We start from the raw sequence: 26,329 nt of genomic DNA, 5'->3' as shown, positions 1-26,329 counted from the left end.
AATTGGTTAATATTACAAGAAAGGAAAATGGTAAATGTTGGAGGAGATGTGGGGAAATTGGAACACTAAGGTACTGTTGGTGAAGTTGTGAACTGATGCAACCATTCTGGAGAGCAATTTGGAACCATGCCAAAAAGGCTATAAAACTCTGCATAACCTTTGACCCAATAATACCACTACTAGGTATATATCCCAAAGAGATCATAAAAAGGAGAAAAGGACCCTTATGTACAAAAATAGTTATAGCTCTTCTTTTTATGGTGGCAAAGAAATGGAAATTTAGGGGTTACACATCAATTGGGGAATGGCTAAAAAAGTTGTGGTATATTAATGTAATGGAATATTATAGTGCTATGAGAAATGATAAGCAGGCAAGTTTCAGAAAAACCTGGAAAACTTACATGAATTGATGCTGAGTGATATGAGTAGAACCAAGAAAATATTGTACACAGTATCAACACTGTGTGATGATCACTTGTGAGGGACTTAGCTCTTCTCAGCAATACAATGATCCAAGACAATGCCAAAAGACTCATGAAGGAAAATGCTCTCCACATACAGAAAAAAGAACTATAGAGTCTGAATACAGATTGAAGCATACTATTTTCACTTTTGTTGTTGCTTTTTTGTTTCTTCTTTGTTGTTTTTTCCTTTTGTTCTGACTCTTCTCTTAGAACGTGACTAATGTGGGAATATGTTTAACATGATTACAATGTATAATCTATATCAGATTGCTTTGGGAGGGGGAGAGGGATTGGAGGATGGGAGAAAATTTGGAACTCAAAATCTTACAAAAATGAAGATAGTGAAAACTATCTTTACATGTAATTTGAAAAAAAAAAGATAAGGGTCTGGTAAAATGAGAAAAAAAAAGACTGGAAATCATGGGACAATAAGGAAGTGACAGTGGAGTTTATTAAGGGGGGAGTGACATGATCAGACCTGCAATTGAAGAAAGTCAGTTTGAGAGCTTTCCATAAATCTTCCTTTTTAAGTCTTCCGTATGTTCTTAGGTAAAGGGTGTGTATATATTAAATAGTGTGAGATGACTGGATCCAACGAAGACTTGTAGATCTTTCAAAGCTAAACAGAACAAATAAAAATTATTTAAATGAATGAATAAGTGAACATAAATGTAACAAAATCATAAAGATCCAGCAGGATTCGAGTAAGAGACGTGAAGAGACGCCCCCAACCCTCTCCTTCGTTGAGGTGTTACACATTGCATCTGGTTTTGTACTTTTTCAATGTCGTGCTGATTTTTTTCCTCTCTAAAAAATATTATTTATTATATGGGAAGGTTTTCTTGGAGGGGAAGGGGGTAGAATACTTGTGATAACTATGGTAATGGAAGAAACAAAATGCCGATGAAAACTTATCTTTTTTGTTTTGTTTTGAGGGGCAATGGGGGTTAAGTGACTTGCCCAGGGTCACACAACTAGTAAGTGTGAAGTGTCTGAGGTTGGATTTGAACTCAGGTACTCCTGAATCCAGGGCCGGTACTCTATCCACTGCGCCACCTAGCAGCCCCCAAAAACCTTCTCTTTTTAAAAAGTTAAACAAAGGGATCTATCTGTTTGCCATCTTGGACCCCAGAGAAAGCCTCGGGAGGCAGCAGACAAAAAGGTGCTTAAGGAAAATGATTGGGGTAGCTGTATGTAAAGTGGATTGGACCAATTAGGAGGGCCCGCGGCCACCCTCCAAGCCAGCCTCCCTCCCTAGCGTGCCTGGGGAACTCCTATCTGGCAGAGATAGGGCTTAACCGCAGGTTTCATTGGAGGTTAAAGCCCCAATCCGGACTCTGGCCCCGCCTCCAAGCCACACCTCCCGTCCACAGTTCCTTCCTCACGTGACTCCCTTCACTTTCAACCAATCAGCCTTCAGCCCAGGTCTGGGTGGAGCATGCTCGATTCTAGTTCCAGAATCTGCGCATGCTTCGTGAAGCCACTTCAGCGCGCTTGCTCAGTGAATACAATAGTCCCAAGATGGCGGCTTCTTTGGGAGGGATGTTTGGAGCTCAACAGCCAGGTCCCCCTCCGCCGCCTCCGCCCCCGGGACCTCCCGGGAGCTCGGGACAAGTTACGTTGCTTCCGACGGCGGCCGGCGGCTCGAGGAATTCTAATAATACTTTAGTGGACGAGTTGGAAGCGTCTTTCGAGGTAACGCCCCCGCTCCCTTTCTGGTACAGTATCGTTTATTTCCCCCGTTCACACCCCCAAGCTCCTCACCTCGCTCCCCCTCCCCTCCAAGACCCGTGTCTTCTGGCGTCCTGGTCTGTCACCAGCCCTCCCTCCGAGTAAACTCCAGTGGCGTACTGTCTCCTCCAGGATCAAACTCGCAACCCCCGGCGTTCAAAGCTCTCTGGCCGCCCACGGACAAGACCCTTCCTCTCCAGCCTCCGGGCATTGTCGCCGATTACCCCCATGACTGAAATACAATTTAAAAATATACATTTTTTAAAAGTTACAAGTCCCCGGTTAAATGTCCTGGTTCAATAAATGGATGGTTGGGATCCAGCAGCTTTATTTTGTAAAGACAAGGAAACTGAAGGGAAATTGACTTCCTTGAAATTACACGAGTTAGTGACAGGACTAGGATCTGGGTCTCTAGATCCCGAATCTGGTGCTCTTTGCACCGCAGCCCCTCTGCTGAAAGTTCACTGCCCCTCTCTGCCCTTGTATGAGGGTCTTCAGATACAACTCCGACCTCCCAGGACAGCTCCTCTGTTGAGCTGTCTCTTCAGTTCAGTTCAGTAAACACTACGCGCCTACTATGTGCCAGGTACAGCGCTAAGGCAAAAGAGAGCCCCTGCTCTCAAAGATTATGTTCTAATGGGGGAGACAGCATACATAGACACACACACAAATATATATAAATATATACAAGGCAAGCTATGTATAGGATAAATGGGAAATATGGAAGTCTGTAACTCTTATATACTTCACTTTCTCCAAATCCATTCACGCTCGTAGCCTTCTGTAATACATTAGATTTTACTGTATTATTACTTTTTCTCAATTTACTTAGTGCAACTACGTATAGGGCACTGATTTGTTTTTGTCTTTGTATGCACAGACATATGATGGGTGCTTAATAACTGCTTGTTGAATTGAGATGTCCAGCAGACTGTTGGATGTTGGACAGGAGCTTTCTTTCAAAAGTATCAAAGACAAATTTCTGTTTTGCTGTTTTTGTACTTTATCATCTCTGAATGTAGGACACTTAGTGTCCACCCCATAAATTGTGCATTAGTCCTGAATTAGCTTTCTTGTGTGTGTGACTTATCCCAGATTGTTTTGCTGCTTTGTTATAGTAGAGATTTCAAGTATTAAAGTGGGGTTTCTAATTTTGGGATCAAAGTGGTGGACTTTTGCAAAACTGTTTTGGGCAGTTTGTAAGGCTGATCTTGCTTGTGTTGCTTATGCTTTAGGAATTCAGGCTGAAACTCATTTTAATATCATCCAGAGCTTCCTATGGTTTCACCAGGAAACGTCAACGGTACCTGTGGATTTGTCCATTATTTACAGAATTAGATTCTTTTTTTTTTTTTTTCAGGACAGTGAGGGTTAAGTGACTTGCCCAGGGTCACACAGCTAAGACTCAGATTATTTAATAAGTATTTTCACTGGCATGGAACTCTACTAGATGCCTTTAGAAATTAAAGATCTCAAGGAAGTTATGAATTGCTTTCATGCCACAAAAGGTAAATGTTTTTAAAGTACACTTAGTGAGGATCCTTTCATTTTTATGGAGTAAACTTTTTTTGTTTGCCTTTGAATTTTGTAGGCTTGTTTTGCTTCCCTGGTGAGTCAGGACTATGTCAATGGCACCGATCAGGAGGAAATTCGAACTGGTAAGAACTTCATTTTCATTTTTAAAAATTATTGTCTTTCATCAGTTACCTACCCACATCATTTTTTGTTTTGTTTTGTTTTTCTTTGTGAGGCAATTGGGGCTAAGTGACTTGCCCTGGGTCACACAGCTAGTAAGGGTTAAGTGTCTGAGGCCGGATTTGAACTCAGGTCCTCCTGAATCCAGGGCTGGTGCTCTATCCTCTGCGCCACCTAGCTGCCCCTACCCACATTATTCTTGATCCATTCATTTAAATCACTAGTTGTCACTTCTTGAATAAGTTATTCTGTTGGGAGTAAGATTTGTATAGATAACAAAATAGCTCAATCCCAATCAAATCATACATTTATAGTTGGAGGGGACACAAGAGCTCATCTACCCTTACCTGCTTATTTGGCAGTTGAGGAAACTGAGGACCAGAGAATATAATTAATTTGTTCATGAAGTTCACTGGTTCATGAAGGTAATTAGTGGCAGAGGCTGGAATTCAGACCCAGATTCTCTTGACTCCAGATACAACACCTTTTCCACTATACCATTCTGCCTCATCACTTGATATTTGGCATTTTTCACGTTCAGGTATAACTAGAAATTTTGTTTTAAAAGCAGGGTCTTTAAAACATTTTCCAGGTCAGTTAAAAATATTTTTATTTTAAAATGTCTTTCAAAATAATGCCCTAAGAATAATTCTGTGATTAGCTGTTTATGATATTTTCTCATAATGGCTTTTTATACACAAGGTCAAATTCACATCATCTTACTCTTTTAAACTTCTCTTTGAAAGAAGTAGCATGTATCACTTCTATTTTACATATAGATTAAGGTGGAGGGCAGATCATTCTAGGAATCAGATGATCTGGGTGATAGTTCTAGCTCTGCTAGTCAGTCTTTAAACACAGACCTAAGTCATTTTGCTTCTGAGACCTTCACTACCTTCACTGTTCTCACCTTCAGCATTCTTTCCATTACTGCATGCTGTCTTTCTCATAAGCCCTTAACCTAGAGCAAAATCTAATTGCCTATGTCATTCCCAATACCATCATTTAATTCCAAGCTTCTAGAACAAGGGAAGTACTTACTTAGACCTGTGCTTTAGGAATATCAATTTTGCAATTGAATGGAGGGTAAATTAGAAGAGAGACTCAAGTCAGATCAATTAGGAAGCTATTTTTGTAGGCCAAGTGATTGGTAATGAAAGCCTGGACTAGGGTGGTTGTTGTATGAGTAGAGAGAAGGAGAGGAATGCAACAAATATTGAGGGGTGGACTGAACAAGAGAGCAAACAATTGAATATAGAAGGTAAGTGAGAGTGAAGAGTCAAGGATAATGAATCTGGGTGATCAGTGGAGTGAGTGGTGGTTGCCTTGATAGAAATAAGATGTCAGGAGGAGAGGGAAGTTTATAAAGAAAGAAGAGGAATTCTGTTTAGTACATATTCAGTTTGAAGTACCTACAGAACATCCAATTAGAGATGTTGATCAAGCATTTTCAAGACTGGGTATTTGGAAACAGATGAGAGCTGAATATGTGGTTTGGGAAGTTGTCTGAATGGAGGTGATTGCTGAATCCATGTTAGCTGATGAAATTAACAATAGAGTGTAAAAAGAGAAGAGAAAGAGTACTTAGGACAGAACCATGGGATACATCCATGTATGGCGCCAGGACATGCATAATGAACTTAAAATGGAATCCACGAATAACTCTGACAGTAAGAGAATGGCTGATGAGTGTCACAGTCCTCTAAGAAGAAGATTGTATCCAGAAAGGGAACACAGTCAAGTCAGCATATTAGATACTGGGGAGGTCAAGAAGATTGAGAGCTGAGTAAAGGCTATTGGATGTAGTAAAACTGAGGTCATTAGTGACATGGGAGGAGCCATTTCAGCCAAGTAGCAAGGATGGAAGTCAAGTTTTCAGGGTTTGAGAAGTGAGTGGGAAGTGACAGAGTGGAGGGAATGAGTGTGGCTGGCTTTTTCTAGGAGTTTGGCTGTGCGAGGAAGGAGAGCTATGGGATAATAGTGTGAGGAGATGGTAGGCCAAGTGAAATTTTTTTAAGAATTGAGGAGATCTAGGAATGTTTGTGGGAAGTAAGGAAGGAGCTAGTATATAAAGAGAGAATGAAAATTAGGGTAAGTGAGATGATGATTGAAGAGGCAGCCCCTTGGAGATGAGATGGGATGGGATGGGATGGGATAGGATGGGTTCAAGGACACGATTAGAGGGGTTGGGTTTTGGCAAGAAGGTCAGCCTTATCCTAAAAGTGGTACAGAGAGGAAGATGATAGGGTATTATGATGCTGAATTGTTCTCAAGTATAAAATTGGAGAGATAAGGAAGGTAAGTGCTCCTTCCAGTAGACTGTTATGAATAAATTTGGGTTCATGCTGTGATAGTAGTCATTCATATATTATAATCATTATATTTCTTTTACCTCGTGGACTTATATTATTTCTGAATTTTAGGTGTTGATCAGTGTATTCAGAAGTTTCTAGATGTTGCAAGACAAACAGAGTGCTTTTTCCTTCAGAAAAGATTACAGCTGTCCGTCCAGAAACCAGAACAAGTTATCAAGGAGGTAACAAATTTAAATTTTCTCTATGTCTTACCTACTTAGATCCAAATATAGAACATGCTTATCCCAACTTACCTCCACCCCTTCAAAAAACTCGTTATTTTTCAGAGTTCAACCTGAAAGGGACATTTTCAGAATTACTTTACATTACAAGCCAGCCAGCTATGGCAAATTAAGCATTTTATTACAAAATTGAAATTTGACTCATCACAGATTTGTTGATTAAGTTAAGTTGTAGTTAAGGCCTTATCTCTTTGAAACTGAAGATTTTTTTGGTTTAAAATTGCCTTTATCCATGGAAATCTTGGAAATATTTATTTTATGCTTGTCAGATAATAAAGGCTGACTGAATTTATGATGTTATCTTCATTCTTTTATTAGAGAAATGAAGTAGACAGGCAAACTGATGAAAAATGTATGTAGGTGAGGGATGTTAATTAATTACAAGGCTGATCTGTGATATCCTGCCTATTAGTTCTTTTTTTTTAAAGTGAGGCAATTGGGGTTAAGTGACTTGCCCAGGGTCACACAGCTAGTAAGTGTTAAGTGTCTGAGGCCGGATTTGAACTCAGGTCCTCCTGACTCCAGGGCCGGTGCTCTATCCACTGTGCCATCTAGCTGCCCCTTGCCTATTAGTTCTTAAGGAAAATATAAGTGAGACAGTGTAGAGTGTTCCGTCATTTCTAATTAGAGTAATGTTATCATTTCATACAGTTAATAATAATTAAAATAAGTTTTTTAATGTTAGATGTGAGTAGAATAATGGTGGTGTTTTATTTAAAAACCTTGGAAATATGCCTTAACAATACATCAGGGACAGCTTGACCTTATCCTCTTCAGCATTATTGGTACTGACATAGATCACATGCTTTTCAAGTGTACAGATGACAAGAAACTGGAAGGGAGAGCTAACAAGTTAAATAAGGACCCCAAAAGAGTTCACCAGGTCAGAATGATGCAGGGATGACCTTAGTTAAATGAAATTCATGGTGTATCATGTAAAGTCCTATACTAAGATTTAGTATGTGAGGCAGGGCTAGACCCTGTCTTTCTCCTTTCCACATCTACAGGCTTGGGTGGGGCACTGTTCCTTTCTGAACCTGATTTCTTTGTCCCTGGTAAAGATCATCCCATGCAACCCCCTCAGTTTATAAATGAGAAACTGAAGTCTGAAGAGATGGAGAAATTTGCCTTAGGTTCCACAGATAGGAAGTAGCAGCTGGGATTCAAATCCAGATCCTCCTGATTCCAAAGCCACCACTCTTTCCATTATACTGACCACCTTTAGACCAGAGTGTCTCCAAGGTCCCCCTTTGAGCGCTAAATCTGATCTCCGAAGTTAATGTGGACTTTGATTGGAGTCAATAGTATTAACTAGGAAGCCAAAAAAAAAAAAAAAGTGATTCAGTCTTAAGCTGCAGATATCTACAGAGGCAGTGTCCGTAATGAAGGATGTGATAGTCTTGTCACACTACATAGAGACAACTGTCCTGTGCAAAAATTCAATCAAACCAAGTCGAGATCTTGAGAGGGCCAGGGAACTGCCTTAACGAGAATCTGTCGAAGGAACCAGGCAGGGGTGGTCAGGTCTGAAGAAAAGAAGACTTAAGAGGAATGTGAACGATGACAAACATCTGAAGGGCTGTCAGAAGAGGAAGTGGACTGCATCTTTGTGGGCAGAACCAGGAGCAATGGATGTAATGACGGAGGGAGATTTTTGACTTGTTCTATGGAAAAACTTTTTAATGACAGTTAGAACTGCTCAGAACCGGAATGGACTGTCTCTGGGGGAAATCTCTGTTTCTGCTTATTGCTAAAGATCTGCAATTGCATGTTGTACAGAGAATTATACAGTTTACTTATAGATTGGACTCAAGCTGTCCATCCTTTCCAGACCAAGATTTCATAGATAATTCTCTAATTTGTGGATCATTCCATCAGATAGGTGATTCCAACTTTGGAATGTAGAGACTCAGAATTCAGTTAGAGAACCATTAGTTTCTTTCATTTTAGTTTTTCTTAGACAAGCTCTTCAATTATCTAGTCAAGAACTTTATTGTCTTTGGATTTTTTTTGTAGGACGTCTCAGAGTTAAGAAATGAATTACAGAGAAAAGAAGCACTAGTCCAGAAGCATTTGGCAAAGCTCAGGCACTGGCAGCAGGTGCTGGAAGAGATCAACATGCAGCATAAAAAGCCTGCAGACATACCGCAAGGACCACTGGCATACCTTGAGCAGGCATCAGCTACTATTCCTGCACCCATGAAGCAAACATGACTCTTGTTTCCGTTACAAAAGGGTTAAACTAAGAATTTTCTTATTTGTAATTTTAATGGAATCTGCAGAATATTGATGTACGAAGTTATTTTATTTTAAAAAATTCAACTTCACCAAATATTCTTTTTCTTTTCTATGTACAGTTTCTTAAAGTGTATTTTTATAAATGTTCAGAAATGCATATTGTTTTGGTAAACTATAATCAGTACAGTGTTCAAAGCATAGTCAGTTGCTTTGTTATCACTTAGATGCCTTTGGTTTTGTCTTAGGGAAAGTGGGTTACTGGAGCAAGTGTTACTGTCATTAACATTTATTGATAATTCAATTGACCATTTGGAATTTATTTTCTAAAGAAATTTCTAAAATGTCCCAACTAAGACATTTTTTGAGAAAATCCAGACCTTTCTGTATTTTAGCGTGATGTTAGATACATACTGGCTTCCCAAATTTATAACAGCACATTTTTGGCCTTCAGTTTGCATAGCCAACTTACCTTCTTTGTATGGATTTCCATTTATTCAGTAATACATATTTTTTCTTTTTTTTCTTTTTTTTTTTTAGTGAGGCAATTGGGGTACTCCTGACTCCAGGGCCAGTGCTCTATCCGCTGCGCCACCTAGCTGCCCCTCAGTAATACATATTTGAGTGTAGTGTGAGGGGAAGAAAACTAGTCTGGGAAGCAGATCCAGATCCTAAAACTGATTTCCATACTACTAAGAGGCCTCACTATGCCAGAAGGTAGATGTGCCTACATGCAAGTGTATTCATGCTGTTTCAGAGAGATTTGATGTCTGTAAATACTTTGGGGCTCTTTGAAAAGAAGATCCCATGTAAACATGTTTTATTACTAAGAACAAATAAAAAGGTCATAAAACCCCAGTGTTATTGTGACTAGAGAGTATTAACACACAGTGATTGATAGGTACAGAAATAAAGCAGACAGTCTTACTAGTACCCATTCTGCATAATGAAGAAAGGGGGAAAATAAACAAAAGAAAACTTTCGGCCCCTGTAAATAACATGTCAGAATTCTGTGTGGTGACCAGCATTTTCCATTAAAGTGAAAATCTAATTAAAATCTGAAAATCTTGCACAGGGATCATCCCATCCATTCCCAGACTCTGCCTTGAATCATGATATCGGCTTTCTGCTGAAGAACACATGAATGAGCCACTTTGACTTGTCAGTTGTTGGCTTTATTCAGAACAAAGACTTAAAAATTGGCAGTACACGAAGAGTTGTTATCTCAGCAAGTAACATAGTACATAGAGTAAACAACATCTACTGCAATTTCATGGAGCACCATTTGGGCCAGCACCAAAGGGCTGAGGTTATTTTGTATCTTAAGAGTTGTATTGGATCCTGTCAAATCCCATAGCTCTGCCAGGTGCAAAGTGAATTTAATGAATAAACTAAGAGTTTGTAAAAACTGATACATCGAATGCTATGAAATAGTCCACTGATTCAATGGGACTTGATTCACCCAGATCCATGTACCCATTAAATCGCCGAGCTCCCCTTTAAATCTACAGAAGTTCCATGCAGTGAGGCCGCAATGAGATAAATGGAGCTAACGCCTGTATACCTATCAATTAGCTTCCTATTAGTGAAAATTCCTTTCATCCCCTTTGCTATTGATGTCTGCTCCACAGTACATACTACATTATCTTACAGAAAAAAACTAGTCACGTTACTCTTCTAAAAGTCAAATGTTTCTTGTTTCTGGACCAACAAAGCCACATGTAAAGCCAACTACACAATTCACAAAGACTGGCATTCTGTAAATGTTGGTGGACACCAAAAATGTAACACAAAACCCATATGGAAAGTTTTCCTATGACTGCTTTCTTGTTAACACTGAATAAATGATTTGTTATAGTACTCAAGTAGGGAGAAAAAATGATCTTACCTTGATCTAAGAAACTTCCTTAGTGAACTCATTATAGAATGTTAATCCTAAAACCCTCTTAAGCTATGAGGTGTAATTACATAGCAAAAGTAACCTTTTTTTTCCTAGTCCATTCCCTAAATTGTACATTTTGATGTAAATGTTTTTTTCTCAAATGTTATCTTGTAGGTTGTTTAAAAGGTCAATCTAAAATGAAAAGTATTTTGTAAACCATTCCTGATGCTGAGAACCTTGTTTTTGGACTTCTTTGGCTTGAGTTATTTCATTGTCTTCAGTCCTAAGAACAGAAACATAATGTTAGTAGTTGGTAATTTAACATTCACAAATATTTTTGCTTTGGGACACAGTAAAAGTTTTTAAAGTTAGAAAATGTAGGTGTTTTCTGGACGGTATGGAGGTGCTGTCTGCTTATTAGGCATGCACTCTATATATGCTGCCAAAATGAGCACCAGGCAGATGTTCAAACCAGAGTCCTTAATCAGTGCCCAAATTAGTCAAATTGTAAAATATGATTCACTTGTCTAATGAGTCCAATTAGTCCCTGGAATAGTACTACTCCTCCCATCAGATATCTTAATATTATGTGTAAGTAAACATGGCATAGTGGATAGAGTGCTGACCTTGGAGAGTCAGTTCTTCCTCTGACACATACTATGTGACCTTGGTCACTTAACCTCCATGTACCCCAGGCAATTCTCTAAAGACTAATTTACAGACGGCTTGCCAGTCTATGTTGGTGGAGGGAGTTTCCACGTTAAATGTCCACACCAATGAAATCACAGGTCAAGACCACCTCTTCCTTTCCCACTTCCCCCCCAAAAAAAGGATGGACAAGAACAGTTCAAGTATTTACAGGTTGTTCTACCTTTTGAACTCTCTCTAAATCAACTGTTATTGTGTATTATTCAGTCTTGTCCTATTTTTCCAAGTAGCTCCATGGAAAAATTTAACCAGATATTTTATCTGCTTACCTTGTGGCAGTTTTAGCATCTGGAGATTTGACTGGTTGATGACCAGCCCTAACACAGCTGGAACTTGGGTCTAAGCTTGGTGATTTGGTTATTGGTGCAGCATTTCTCTTGGAACTCAAATCACCACTCAGTAAATTCTTTGCATAGGAGGCTAAGTTTGGCACACTGACAACCCGGCTGGGAACTTCCTCCATTTTCTTTTTCTGTTAATTTAAAGGAAGGGTTCATAAGGTATCTCACACTTGGAGGGTACTGTAGACATAAGTTGCAGAGAAAAAGTACCACTGTGGTATTTCAGAATGCCAAAGTCAAACTGCTCAACATGGCAACTTCCTTCTACTTGATTTCAGGTCCCTAAAGGACGGGTTGCATTTATTTCATTCATGTGTTTTTAATTATTCAGAATTAGTTAAAGTATTAAAGATGACAGAATTCCTCTGGCAGAGTTAATTTTCTCTTGTTGAGAAGAACTGGTTTCCTGGAATAACCCATGAGTTCAATTGTTACAGCATGTGAATGTAATGAAATGTTATTGTGTCATAAGAAAGGAAGAATGTGAGAGATACAAATAAATAAGCGCAGCCATATCAAGATATGCAGAGTGAAAAAAGCAAAATGGCGGTATACACATTGATTCCCAATACCAATCTTCAACTGCTCTGTGACTTAGGCTCTTAGAGAATTGCCTGGAACACTTGGTTAAGTGACTCATCCATTCATAGCCAGTATGTGTCAGAGATGGAAACTTTTTGCTATTATTTTGTTAAAATATGTGTTTTGAAAAAGCCAAAACAAAACTTGTACTTTTATGTATAATCACGTAAAAATTTTTGTATTTGAATATTGGTGGATGGTTAATGAGTTTATACTCAATATTATATGGATTTATGATACCCCCTTGAGTGAATATGACAATGCATTCATGTCAGCTGGTCCTGTGGTAATAATGAAATCCCCCTTAGAGGACCTACCTATCACACAAGAGGCTTTCCTTCAGTTTTTTAATGTTTTTTCAAATAATGCACCACTTGAGCTGCCTATTAGCTGTCAATGTCCCTACATGACCTCTTTAATTCTTTCTGATAATACTTTGCTTTGATGATGCCTTTTGTATCACTTTTTCCTGATAAGCTCTCCCTGGTAACATTCATTCAGCACCCTACCTAACACCCGCCATATGCCTCATCATTTTTATTTACACTTTTGATCCTTTAGAGATTATGATGTTCCATGACTCACAACCATTTAGTATCACCAAGAGAATAATTTTGTTGAAAATAACACTTGTATCAAGGGACAGTCTCAAGTGAACCCATTTCCCAAGTGCAGTTTCTCCTACTTTTCTATTCAATTCTAGGCCCAATTGAAGATATATGCCAGACTGACAATCCAAGTGCAGGTCATATACCAGGTGTTCTTGATCCACTTAATTTTCCCTAAGTGGTTTATATTAGGCTGATCTCTTTTGAGTGGCTTCATAGACCATGATGGCTATGGTCTCTTCCAGTTCTAAGTCTTATGACGGCACAAACCTAAAATGCTATTTTTGCTAGATACTTTATTTAGGATAATTTGTAAATGTTTTAAAAAGAACTTGTTCACCTTCATGGAGGGGGTCAAATAGCCTGGATGAGGGTTGAAAGAAAAGGACCTGTTCCGATGAGAGAGAGTGTTTGGTAATGCTGCACACTGAAATCTTCTTTCCTCCTGAAAAACAAACAAATATAAATGCCTTGATGCCTGCATATTTATCTTAAATATACAGAGGTTCATTTAAAGGAAAATGATTACCCGATTGCAGAGTATCCCTGTACATTTAGGCAAAGGTAGGTCAGGGGGAGGGATTCAGCAGAAATCAAAGACTGGGTTCAGTTTTTCATTCATTCACTTGTTTCTTTGAATCTGGTGACCTGAGTTTATTTCTAGCTAAGGAAAAGTTGTTAGAGCTTAGATTTGCTGAGTATTCTTAACTCAGGATAAAACTTGATTTGGTCTTGGGGTATATGGATTCAAATTATGTCCTTGCCATTTTACTATCTATGTGACCTTAGACAAGTCACCTGATCCCCCTGAATCCTCAGTTTCTCCATCTGCAGATACTTTCAAATTCCTACTCTAAATCTTATGACCCTCAAGTGCTACCTTGAAAGTCAATATCAAGTCTACTTCCAGCTTCAGCAGGAGGAATGGAAGAAGAGAAAAAGACCTAAGCTAAATAAGAAAAAGAAGGAAATTGCGTAGGTGATTTGGAGGGGGTTGTAGGAGTAAGGAACAGAAACTGAGGAATATCTGAAGAATACTCTCCAGATCCAAGTCCAGAAACTGGCCTAGATTCTACTTCCCATTTCTGGGAGAGGAAGATGAAGAAGGAGAAAAATCAAAGAGGAATAAGGAGGAATAAGGAGCTGAAGAGGAAGATTCAAGAAGGAAGACAAGAAGATAGTTGGCAAGAGAAGGGAAGTGGAACAATTGGAAAACAAAGCAAATCAATAGGACAGATTGATGGGTGGTGAAAGTTGATGAAACAAAGATGACTGGTACAAGGGGGAAGGAGAGGCAGTGAGTAGCTCTGGAAGTGGTAAGCCTTAAGAAAGGAAATTGGGTAGGGTTGTCAATTTATTAGGGGACCATTGGCTGTAAACAATTTAAATGCTTAGGGTTTAGTCATAAATATTCACAAATAGTTCCTCCAAAAGGCTGGAAATAGTCATTAGTATGGGAGGCAGGAAAGAGTTCTTTGGTGACTTGCCTCGAGTAGGCAATGTTTGCATTTCCGCCACAATCGAGTGAGTTATCTTTGTTCCAAGCCTTGCCTGTTGCCCTCGGAGAGGACAGGATGAAAGGACTCAAGAAATGCCTCTCCAAGTTGCTAGGAATAATGATGTATTCCTAAAGGAAACAGATGCAAGGTTTCAGTGGAGAAAAAAAAAAGGGATCTTGGTGGAGGGGAGATGCCCTTTCACAGGAGGTTTGTAAGTAGAAGAGTGTTACATAGAGGAAGAAAAGAAGGAAAAAGAGAGTTGTACACTTAGAACTAAAAAACAAATTTAAGATGGTTTCTGAAGAGGGAGCTTTATGGTATGAGGAAGAGGCACCTGTCAGTAGTCCAAAGAATGATGATGTACAGTTATAAAATCTATCAGTCAGGAAGACCTGAGTTTAAATTCAACCTCAGACACTCACTACCTGTGTGGTCTTTGGCAAGTCACTTAATGCTTCTGCTGCTGATGGTGATGTGGGAGACCATCTAGTAAAGGTCAGAGGGAGAATCAGAGATTGTTCAGCACACTGGGGCAGATATTTGTCATCCTAAAAACAACAATAAGGAGATCTATTGCCTTCCCAGGCGTATATCCAAGATACACCAACAACCCCCCAAGGCTTAACAAAACAGATCGACACCACTTCTGGGGATTCCCATGGGCACAAACGATACTGTTAGAAGGCTCCTAAAAAGTTTTTTCAAAGATGACAAAGTTTTGTGCAAGATACTGAAGACCATGAGGGCACAGACTGTTTTTCTCACCTTTGCCCAATGCAGGAAAGAGATGAAGAAAAGAATGTTTTGGGACATAAACATCCGGAGTGAAGAAGATGGTACCTGAAAATGGGATGTGGCCTTCTGAGCTTTGGTTTGAAATACAGGGTTGACAGATTATTGGCCAGGGATAAAGTATGCTCTATAGGAAAGGCTGTAAGAATGTACTTGCTGAATGACTAAGATAATCAGGAGAGTTTTTAACTAAAAGAGGATGGGAGAGAGAAAAGTTTGTCCATGCCTGCCCCCAGGATACCAGTGAAGGCAGAAGAGCAACTGAGACAGACACCCATGAATTCATAGGAGATAAAATCCAAGAAAGAAGCCAGTAGTAGAATCTTTGGTCTTCAAATGTCCCTAGACAAATTCCCAAAGTTTAGAAAACAAGAAAGAGGAAGTAGAATCCTAATCCTAGTAGGCAGATTTACCCCTATAGGTAGGTATTAATGAGGCCTGCCTGGTGGGATGAAATCCATGACTCAAATATGGCTCTGAACAGATGTGCTTTATTCAAAAGAAATAAAATAGGTAAAAGGGTAGGTGAGGTAGCATTGTACATAAGGAAGATGTATTGATGTAAAGGAATCCAGGAACCAGAATGGGGAAGCAGGGTTGAGAGTATTTGGATGGTCAATGAAGAATGAAACAAGTGATTTTTGTCATTGGAGTATATATACTTGGACAGAAGGAGGAAATAGATGAGTTTGGGAATTAGATCACAAGCCCAGCACAGAGACATAATATAGGAATGATGAAGGACTATAATTATCCAGACATCCACTGGAGCTCTCTGTCAAAAGCTATGTAGCTAACACTTTGATTTGCCTACATGATAATTGCATGCTTTAAAACAGTGGTGTCAAACTCAAGTACAAAGGGATCCTTCCTTACATATTGACTTAGAAAAATTACAAATTAACATTATCTATATTGTATTGCATTTTTATTTTGTCAATCATTTCCCAATTACATTTTTTTTTTGTGAGGCAATTGGGGTTAACTGACTTGCCCAGAGTCACACAGCTAGTAAGTGTTAAGTGTCTGAGGTTGGATTTGAACTCAGGTCCTCCTGAATCCAGGGCAGGTGCTCTACCCACTGTGCCACCTCACTGTCCCTCCCAATTACATTTTAATCTGCACTTGGGATCCAGGAGAGATTCACACTTCTATTTTAAGAGGTGGGGGGAATCAACAAGGAGAAGTTCTATTCTAGATCTGATTCTCACTAACACGTAGAAATTGGTTGTTGGGAGTACAAATGAAAGAAATCCTGAGAGGAAGTGATTCTTCCCTCCTAGAGTTTGTGATAGAGGACAGAAATCCAGATATAGTCCACCGTTACCCTAGATTTGGGGTTAGCACATTTCAAAGGACAGGTAGTATCCTATGGACTAAAATTCTATAGGGAGAGTCAGCTCAGGAGGGACAGGAAATGCTCAAGAATGAAATCATGAAGACAAAAGGAAACCATCCCAATGAGGAAGAAAAATGAGAGTTGTCTGAAGAGAGTAATGTGGATGCAAAGGGAACTCTCCAACCTACTTATGTTTTAAAAAAAAGTTCAGCCAATGGAAGCAAGACAAGCAATAGACAAATACAAATGTGGCTTGGTCCTATAAAAATGGTGTAAGAAAGGATATGATCTCAGCTTAGGGTGGATGGGAAGATAAATGATCATAGGGAATTCTTATTCTGCACTGGAAATGGCATAGTAAAAATAACTAACAGGCAACAAAAAATGGTTAAGGAAACAGAGAATACCAAGTCACCTGGATGAGAAAATGTTATCCTCAGGTATGGAAAGAACTGAAAGGTGTGATTGTAGAACCACTCTCTATGTATGACCATTAAAGTATAGATGAGTGCTAGCTATAATACTATTTTTGAAAATGGAAGAGATACTCCAATATTGGAGGACAAAAAACCCGATTTTCAGGGATAGAGAACAGAACTGCAAACTATTAGCCAGTGAGCTTGATTTTAATTTCTGAGATATCATAAAAGATAGATTAGAGATATTATATCTAGAAAGGGAAGTGATTGCAAATATCCACCCCAGCTTCATTAACAAGAGATCTCTCCTCTTCATACCTCTGCGCTGGCTGTCCCACATGCTAAAAAGAGCCCCCTTCCTTACCTCCCACTCTTAGAAACCCTAGTTCCCTTTAAGACAACTCAAGTACCATCTTCTACATGAAGGCCTGTCCTAATCCCCTTCCTCCCTAGCTTCTACCTCTTCCAAAAATTATCTTGGATCAATTTTAGATATGACTACATATGTACATGTTGCTTCCTCTCACTAGTCTGTAAGCTTCTTGAGGACAGGAATGATTACATTTGTCTTTGTATAGCCTAGAACAGTACCTGTGAATGTTTGAAAAATGTTTGTTGACTGATTGGATGTCATGTCTCTAAGCCTGGCCTAAAGAAGAGATAAGAAAAGGTACCTCCTCCCCTCCTTTTCTGAAAGTTGGAGTCTATAGGTATATACTATCATATACTATTAGATTCAGTTTTCCTGAACTATCATTTGCCTATCTTATTTTTTTGTTACGAGGGATGGCTGTCTCTGGGGATGGAGGTGAATATATTTGGACATGAAAGTGATTTTTTAAAAATACCTAAAAGTATCAACAAAAAGTTTTAAAAAATTAATCACAAAGGGGCAGCTAGGTGGCGCAGTGGATAGAGCACCGGCCCTGGAGTCAGGAGTACCTGGGTTCAAATCCGGCCTCAGACACTTGACACTTACTAGCTGTGTGAACGTGGGCAAGTCACTTAACCCCAATTGCCTCACTAAAAAAAAAAAAAAAATTAATCACAGGGTTAAGTTTGGTCCTGACAAAGAGCTGGGAGAAAACAAACAAAGGAACAAACAGGTACTAATACAATTCTCTCTTTTTTTTTTGACCAGGTTACTGAACTGATAGATAAGAAGCATGCCATTGTGATAGTTCAACAGTAAAATCTCTCATGCCATTCTTGTGGACATAATGTAGAGATGTGGACTGGATGATTGAATAATGAGACAGATTCACAATGGATTAATGTCCAGACTTGAGTTCTCTGGGCCTCGGTTTTCTTTTTTTTTTCTCTTTTTTTAGTGAGGCAATTGGGGTTAAGTGACTTGCCCAGGGTCACACAGCTAGTAAGTGTTAAGTGTCTGAGGCCGGATTTGAACTCAGGTACTCCTGACTCCAGGGCCGGTGCTCTATCCACTGCGCCACCTAGCTGCCCAGGGCCTCAGTTTTCTGACCCAGAAAATGAAAGGGTTGGCTGAGATAACTTACCTCTTCTAGCTCCAAATTGATGATCCTATAAAGTGCTAATAGGGAAGCTGTCACTTTCCTGGGAAGTCATTCCCGAATGATATTTTTGGTGTCTGTCCTGATTTATACATATGCTTTCTGAAGTTGGCACAGAACTCCACATATCCTTACCGTTAACTGTTTGATGATTTCTTCTCTCTCACTTAACCTGTTTTGCAAAATGCTTATGAGGTGTAAATCTTCTGGTCTCGATTCCCATTTCCGTAGTTTCTCTTCTGCATCTTTAAGGCTGTTTCAATCAGACAAACATATGTAATTAGTATATTATTAGTTGTATATTAGAGAACTAGATTTTATAAAATCATGTATCTAATTAGTTGAAACTGCATTAGGCAGAAAAAAAAAAGATGAAGAACAAGTAGAAATCATGTTACAGCTTTCTTTGTCCAGGACTTTCTGGGCCAAAATAATGGCAGAGGCTAGCAAAGATTGGCTAAGCTTGGGAGGAGCCTAAAAACTCTGCTTGACTCTCTTCTTCACTCAATCAAATGCAGCAATGATGCCTGGGACCGAGTCTCTTCTTTCGACTAGCACTGCCGGGCAGAGATTGAGTACAATTCTGGCAGGGAGTTATTATGTAAGAAAAGAAGAGTCCATATCTCTAGGGAGGGACGGAAGGAGGGAGAGGGGGAGAAAGACATAGAAAGAGAGAGGGAGAAAAACAGAAAGAGGGAAAGAGAGCGTGAGGGAGAGAAAGGGCAACAGAGACATACAGAAAGAATCAGAGAGATAGACATGTAGACAGAAACAGAGAGAGGGAGAAAAAAGATGGGGAGAGAGAAAGGAGAAAGACAGAAAAGGGAGAGAGAGATAGAGACAAGTCGGAAAGTATTTAAAACACCTGGATCCCCACCCCAGCATAGCTGTCCTCACTGAGCATGGGAACTGAAGAGCTACAGTCTCTATCTAGGTCACGGGTATTGAGGAGAGCTTGGAGTCCACTTAAGCAGCCTGGCAGATGTTTTGTCCTGGGAACTGGCAGCTGGCAACATCTGCTGGCCACTGTTCAGCGGTCATCAGGCCTGGGCTGGCTTTCCCTTTCCGCAAATGTCCCTCTCTTCAGAGCTAAAAGACACAAGTGCCCCCACTCCAAATGCTACCATGGGAAACCTACCCTTGAAGGGCCCTTCACATACATGGAAGAGAAGTTAAAAGGGTAATCATTTCGTGAATTTTCAAGATACCTTTGAAAAAGTTTTCCCTAAGTGGTTTCTAGAGGATTCATTTTATTGGGCATTCAAAGAACTGGACTTGAGTCAGAAAGTTTGGGTTGCAGTCCCAGCACAGGCACTAGTTAAAATGTGTGACTTTGGATCAGTCATTTCAAATCTTTGGGTCTGTTTCCTCACTGGTAAAATTTGAGCCCAAAAGGGTTTCCAAAGATCAATTTCATCAGCAAAGGTCTAACTTCACCCATTGATAGGGCAAGGTATCTTTTATATTTCTTCCATAAGTTTGAGAATGAGCCAGTGTTGGGGAGAGACCTAACTCAAAGGTTCCCAGCCAGTAAAAAAACAAAATGAAATTACATCCACTTTACATCCCCCAGAATGGAAACATAATCTCATAAAATCAACATCCTTTTCCTCACCTCTCCCTAGCTAATGAATTATACTTAGAGGCAGGGTAGCTTCATTTAAATCACTTACTCTGTTTCCAAGGAGATGATCTTCTTTTGCAGGTGAGCCTGAGTGGTGGTGAAATCAGACACCATGCTTTGGATTTCTTTCCTATGATCTTGTTTCAAGGTTTCCATTTCTTGTTTATGCTTGACTTGAAGGTCTTCTTCCAGCAACCTTGCAACATGATATAAAAAGCATCATTTCTGCTAGGATCTGTTGGGCTCACAGGTTACTGAGAAGGCAGGGCTAGTGTTCCTAAGGATTCTTCTTTTATTCTAAATTGTGATTTATTTCCAACTCAGCTGGTCAGTGGGAATTGGGAGGCTGTTGAAGAGGGGGCTAATTGTGGAAAATTAGATTTGGGGCCCTGAGATTGGGATATAGAAACCCTCACCCCCTTTCTCCATCTCTCCCCGCCCCTTAATCATCTCTCCCACGTATAGCCAGATAAACTCTTTAAAATAAACATCAAGGGCAGACTGGAAGTGGAGAGAAGCAGAGAGAGACTTACTGGCAAAAGCCACCATGCTTCCTCAATCTGCTTTCTGCCTGAGTCTCTGCCCAGCGTGTGATCCTATCAAGGTGAGCCCCACCTCTCTAACCCCCCTCAAAGCGTAAGACCCAGAACATCCCAATTCACTAGCCTTAGGGAGGACTTTGCCTGGGATCCTACAGGCCAAAGCCTATCCCTGAGGAATCCCAAAAGAAGTGATCAAAGGCAGCTTTGCCTGTTTATTTTCTTTGTTACCAGGACCCAAGAATTTCTTTTACCATAAACTTCATCTTTCCAGAGCTGAGCCTTAAACACCACTAGGGAAGGCTGAGCTCAGGCATGAGTAAGAACCGTCTGATGCTAAGACTTACTTATACTATGTGGCCTGACACCAACTCCACCAAATTCGGTGAATTGCAGCACTGGCTGGAGGCAGAGATGACTCTTGGTTGGAGTCTCCTTCCAGTCCAATGATTCTATGACCTCCTTATTTTATGAGTTAAGTCACTATTTACAACTCTTCCTATTTCAGCGTAATAGACACACAAATTGTAAGTCAATATTCAGTTCCTGTACTCCCAACATGGGAATTTTCAAGCTGGGGGGTGGGTAAGAGGGGGTAACGAGTGATTGTGTCCTAGTGAATGTCTTTCTTGAAGGGTAGAAGGAGAGAGGCACTCTGAGCCTGTGGAGGGTTCTCAGTTCCCAGGCCAATGCCCGCTGAAAGAGATATGAGGAAGAAAATGAGACTGACCTGCGCTGCTGCCTTTCCCGCTCCTGAAGCTGTTTGGCCCCTTGTTTTTGCATCTCTGCCTCGGCACTCAGCAGCTGGAGAGTTTCCTTCAGAAGTGAATTCTCATTCTTGAGACCAGCCATCTCCCTCTGACACTTCTCCACTGTCCCAGTAAGAGAGTTGATCTGGCTCTGGCTGCTTCCTTCCTAAGAAGAAGGCTAGTTTGAGTGACTTGGTCCCATGCAAAAGGTGAAAGGCAATACTAGGAGGGTTCAGAGCTGGCTAAGTAACACGATCGTTAACAGCCAGCACTTTGAGGTCTGCAAAGTGCTGTACACGGTTTATATCAGTTGATCCTGGTACCCATTTAGGATCACTTAATCCTGATACCTACCTGGTAGGCAGGTAGGTAGGTGGGTAGATAGGTAGATGCTGTTATCATTCCCATTTTACACGAGGAAACTGAGGCTGAGAGAGGTTAAGTGACTTGCCCTGGGGTCACAGAACTAGTGTCTGAGGTAGGATTTGAACTCTGGGTAGAGCTCTGGCCTAGAGACAGACAGGAAGACCTGAGTTAAAATCTGGTCTCAGACACTTAGTAGCTATGAGACTCTGGGCAAATCGCTTAACCTCTATTGGCTTCAGTTTCTTCATCTGTAAAATGGAGATAATAATTAGCGCCTCCCTACCAAAGTCCTTGTGAGGATCAAATGAGATAATGATTGTAAAGCACTCAACACAGTTGCTGGCACACAGTAAGTACCATATACATGTTAGTTGTTACTGCTGATGTTATTATTATAAATATTATTCTTTCTGACTCCAGGCGCCACCACCTATTTCCAAAACAGATCTTGAGGGCAAAGATGGTAACATGGCATTACTACCCATCTGCAACTCAAGTGAACTTCCTGCTTTCTGAAATCAGAACTTCCATTGCAGGCTAAACCTGACTCCAAAATGGCTTTAATGCCTCATACCATAAAGAATGTTTATTGTAAACTCCTTGAGGGCAGGTATTATCTTTCTTTTTTCTTATTTGTATCCACAGAGCTTAACAGAGTGCCAGGCACAAAGTAGGCACTTAATAGATGTTTATTGCATTGTACTGTATTGTAGAATATGCTTTGAAATGGATGGCAGATCTAAAGAAAGAGAAAAAGAACTATTTGTACAAAAATATTTATAGCGACTCTTTTTGTGGTGGCTAAGAACTAGAAATCAAAGGAATGCCCATCCATTGGGGAATGGCTGAACAAACTGTGATATATGATACTGATGGAATATTATGGTGTTATAAGAAATGGCAAGCAGGATGATTTCAGAAAGGCCTGGAAAGACTTGTATGAACCGTTGTATAATGAAGTAAGCCGAACCAAGAGAATATTGTTTGATGAAGGACTATGAATGACTTAACTAATCTCAACAATACAGTGATCCAAGTCAGTCCCAAAGGACTAATGATGAAGCATACTACCTACCTCTAAAGAAAGGGCTGATATTGATTGAACACAGACTGAAGCATGCTATTTTTCACTTTCTTTTTTTCATTGTTTTTCTTTTATTTGAGTTTTCTTGTACAAAATTGCTAATATGGTAATGTTTTACATAATTGAACAAGTATAACCTATATCTGATTGCTTACTGCCTCAGGGAGGGGTGAGCGCAGGGACAGAAGGAGGAATAAAATATGGAACTCAAAACTTTAAATAAAAATGTTTATTATAAAAAATGAAATGGATGGCAGAGAAATGGTATAGCTTTCATATAAATTTCAAATATGTTTAAAGGTTTAATTATTCATTCAACATCTAGCTAAGATGACTAATTATAACTGAATTATCTTCCATTTTGATTTTATATTTTGATAAAATAATGGAATCTGGCAGACGCCCAGGGGCCCCACCTGAATAAGAAACTGACTAAGTACCTACTTGGGGATGATTAGATATAGGCCACACCTGGCCTGCTCTGAGTGCTATGTTAGTGTATCCCAAGTCACTAGGGGACCACTCTCAGTCAAGCAACTTGAAGGACCTCCCTTTTGGGGGAGGAAGAGAAAAAGTAGAAAAAGGGAATGCTCACTGAGCTTCAAGAGCAGACTGGAGAGGGACTGCACAGCTCACTCCCACTGAAACTACGGACCCCAGGTGGCGAGTTATTAAGAACGAGGCCAGCTCTTTGAGCTATCTGAATTGGAAGCAAGTTTGGGGTTTGAGTCAGTCTCTTCCCCTATTTCCTTGTCCCTGACTTTATTCGCTTCACTTTTGTTGTAAATTTTATTCCCATTAATGAAACCTGGTTTGTTTGTGGAAAAGAGGCTGTTAATCTCCTTTCTTATTAGCGCAGGAAAAATAACTAAAAAGGCAGTTTGGAAGGGAGGAAACTTTGGACCTAGAGGTCTCTCATTATTTTCTGAACCCCAATATTATGGCGAGCCACTCAACTCTCCCCATAATAAATCTGGCCCCTACTATATGTAAATATATACATATATATGTGTGTGTGTGTGTGTGTGTGTATATATATACACATTGTGGTAAAAACCGGAAGTTTTAGCTTAATCATTTGAGAGTTGGGTGCATGCTACTGAAGCGGCTTTTGAAGGACTGCCCTTTTGGGGAGGAGACCACGGCGAATGGCCATGCACCTGCTGCTGCCCGGAGAGCTGGCCATGCATGCCTGCTCCCTGGACGGCAGTTTAAAAACTGAGGGTGGAACGGAAGTTGGCTCTCTCATTCAGGCTTCTCAGCTTAGCCAGGGCAGTGCACACATCTGGTGGTCAGCTCTCGTTCTCCACCTGGCAGGCAGTTTTGGGATTCAGTGAGTTTTATAATGGAATATAGACTAAGCTTAGAGCTAAGAGTATTCATTTGTATTACTACTTTCCTATTTCCCTAATGGTATCACCTTTTTGTTGTCCAATTAACTCCCGAACAATAAAAGCTAATCCCTCACTGATTAAAGCTCAGAGGCTTCTTTTTCTTAGTGGTCTGGGAGATATATAAGGGAAAAGTTAAAGGGGGAATTTAATGCTCATATCCAATTTTAAATCTCATAACATACACAGCATCATCCCACTTATTCCCAACAAAAATGAATCTCTGAGGCCAGTAACATCCATAGCTTCATCACACGCATTTGAGGGGCAGTTAGGTAGTGCAGTAAATAAAGAACTGGCTCTGGAGTCAGAAAGACCTGAGTTCAAATGTCACCTCAGACACTTCCTAGCTGTGTGACCCTGGGCTAGTCACTTAACCCCTATTGCCTTAAGCATCAGGGGTCATCTCCAGTCATCCTGGTGTATATCTTGCCACTGGACCCAGATGGCTCTGGAGGAGAGAGTGAGGTTGGTGACCTTGGACAGCCCTCCCTCACTTAAATCAAATTCAATGCAAGTCATGACATCATGGTCCTCTTCAAGAACAAAGGAAAAACACATACACACACATATTTGAAAACTGTTGGTAGGGTGTCAACCTCTGAGGGTACCACCCTAATCCAGGCAGCCTTCATTACCTCTTGCCTGGACTATTTAATAACATTCTAACCAGTTTCCACAATTATAGCCACCCCCTTGCTCTAAGCCATTCAGTTCACCAATGCTATATTAATCTTCCTAAATAAAGCCCACTTTGGATAATATCACTAAATTGCTCAGACACTTTTGATGGCTCCTGTTGAGTCCTATGATATTTTTCAAACTTTTAGCATTGGTGGGACCCTTGGCTTGAAACAAAGCTCCAGCTTTTGAAATGATTTTTGAAAATTATTACTACCAGTATCATTTAAGAAGAATCATATAACTCGGTTTTATTCTGAAGAAGGAAATGAATGTTAGCTATTAATCAGTGTTTTATAATAGTGAAGAGCATTGGATGTGAACTCTCACCTTGTAAGATACTTTATAATTTTCATTTCCTCCTTTACTTAAACAAGTTAGTTCTTTGATATCATCATATTTTAGCTTAAAAAGACCATGTCTCACTTTTGAATTTTGTTTGTACCTGCTTTTGTAATTTTGCCAAGATCTTAGTTTTCTTTTGTTTTTAAAGAACTGATGAGATAACACATAATCTGCATCAGGTTCACTAGAAATTAACACAAACTCCTGTTACCCTTTGCTCCATTTGCAGGTTTTCCTGTATTTGGAATTTGGTCCTAGAACTAGCTTCATGGATGTTTGTGGCATAGCTAGAGCCTTCGTTATTGGCACATGGGACACAATCTTCCTGATTTGATAAAATTATCCATAATCAGCATCGTTGTTGTTGATTGCTGTCTCTTTGTGGTCCCATGGACTATGGCACACGAGGCTATTCTATCCTCCACTATGTCTCCAGGTCTGTCCAAGATCTTGTCCTTGCTTCCATGGCACTATCTATTTCATCCTCTGCCAGCCCCTTTTTAACCTCTCTCTCCCTCAGTTTCCACATCTATTGTTCCTCAGTCATTTTTAGTCATGTCTGACTCTTCGTGACCTCATTTGGGGTTTTCTTGGCAAAGATACTGGACTGGTTTGCCATTTCCTTCTCCAGATCATTTTACAGATGAGGAACTGAGGCAAACAGGATTAAGTGATTTACCCAGGGCCACATAGCTAGTAAGTGTCTGAGGCCATATTTGAACTCAGGTCTTCCTGACTCCAGGCCCATCATTCCATCCACTGTGATACCTAGCTGCCCTTATCATACTCTATTTTATATTAGTTATGTTTATACATGTCTCTCCTCTTGATTGTAAGTTCTATGAAGGCAGGGACTGTGATGTAACCATCTTTGCATTTCCCACAGATATACACAAGACTTTGCACACAGTAGGCATCTTCTAAATGTTTGTTGAATACTGGTTGCAGAAAAGAGATGGGGATGTCCACTGCTCCTTGCTGGGGAGAGTGTTGGGGGACAGCAGGTATGGAATGCTGCAAATGTTCTCAGACGTTGTGGAAGTAAGTTTTTCTTGTCTTTTTCCCTTTGCGATGAGGCAGGATTCAGTTGGAGGGTGGAGGGACAATACATCAAGAAAAGACTATGC

General features: G+C 40.1%; 2 protein-coding genes across 3 annotated transcripts in view; one reads left to right on the top strand and one right to left on the bottom strand.

The window, feature by feature from the left end:
- The first annotated feature begins 1,965 nt into the window (after window positions 1-1,965).
- MED28 (mediator complex subunit 28) lies at window positions 1,966-10,767 on the top strand. Its single transcript, XM_043972018.1, has 4 exons — window positions 1,966-2,159; window positions 3,787-3,853; window positions 6,314-6,426; window positions 8,503-10,767. Exons 1-4 carry the CDS (start codon window positions 1,986-1,988, stop codon window positions 8,698-8,700), a joined length of 552 nt encoding a protein of 183 aa, XP_043827953.1. The 5' UTR covers window positions 1,966-1,985; the 3' UTR covers window positions 8,701-10,767.
- The window catches only part of FAM184B (family with sequence similarity 184 member B), a 119,444-nt gene continuing 103,869 nt past the window's right edge, over window positions 10,755-26,329 (bottom strand). The window contains exons 12-17 of one of the 2 annotated variants that reach the window (XM_043972015.1): window positions 21,317-21,501; window positions 20,097-20,243; window positions 18,559-18,676; window positions 13,183-13,287; window positions 11,581-11,783; window positions 10,761-10,886 (exon numbers count right to left, since the gene is read on the bottom strand). In XM_043972015.1, coding sequence (XP_043827950.1) covers window positions 10,796-10,886; window positions 11,581-11,783; window positions 13,183-13,287; window positions 18,559-18,676; window positions 20,097-20,243; window positions 21,317-21,501 — 849 coding nt within the window. In that variant the 3' untranslated portion in view covers window positions 10,761-10,795. Of the gene's footprint in view, window positions 10,887-11,580; window positions 11,784-13,182; window positions 13,288-18,558; window positions 18,677-20,096; window positions 20,244-21,316; window positions 21,502-26,329 lie in introns of both variants that reach the window. The other variant, XM_043972016.1, reaches the window with a different exon arrangement.

Source organism: Dromiciops gliroides, chromosome 6, assembly GCF_019393635.1.
Source record: "Dromiciops gliroides isolate mDroGli1 chromosome 6, mDroGli1.pri, whole genome shotgun sequence".
In the NCBI taxonomy this organism is placed as follows: domain Eukaryota; kingdom Metazoa; phylum Chordata; class Mammalia; order Microbiotheria; family Microbiotheriidae; genus Dromiciops; species Dromiciops gliroides.
Note: the sequence above shows the minus strand (reverse complement) of the source record. Positions and strands in the feature narration are given on the sequence as shown.

Coding starts and splice junctions, on each gene's coding strand:
- MED28 (XM_043972018.1), top strand. CDS start 1,986: ATGGCGGCTTCTTTGGGAGGGATGTTTGGAGCTCAACAGCCAGGTCCC. Junction 2,160..3,786: donor AGTTGGAAGCGTCTTTCGAG/GTAACGCCCCCG, acceptor TGAATTTTGTAG/GCTTGTTTTGCTTCCCTGGT. Junction 3,854..6,313: donor TCAGGAGGAAATTCGAACTG/GTAAGAACTTCA, acceptor TCTGAATTTTAG/GTGTTGATCAGTGTATTCAG.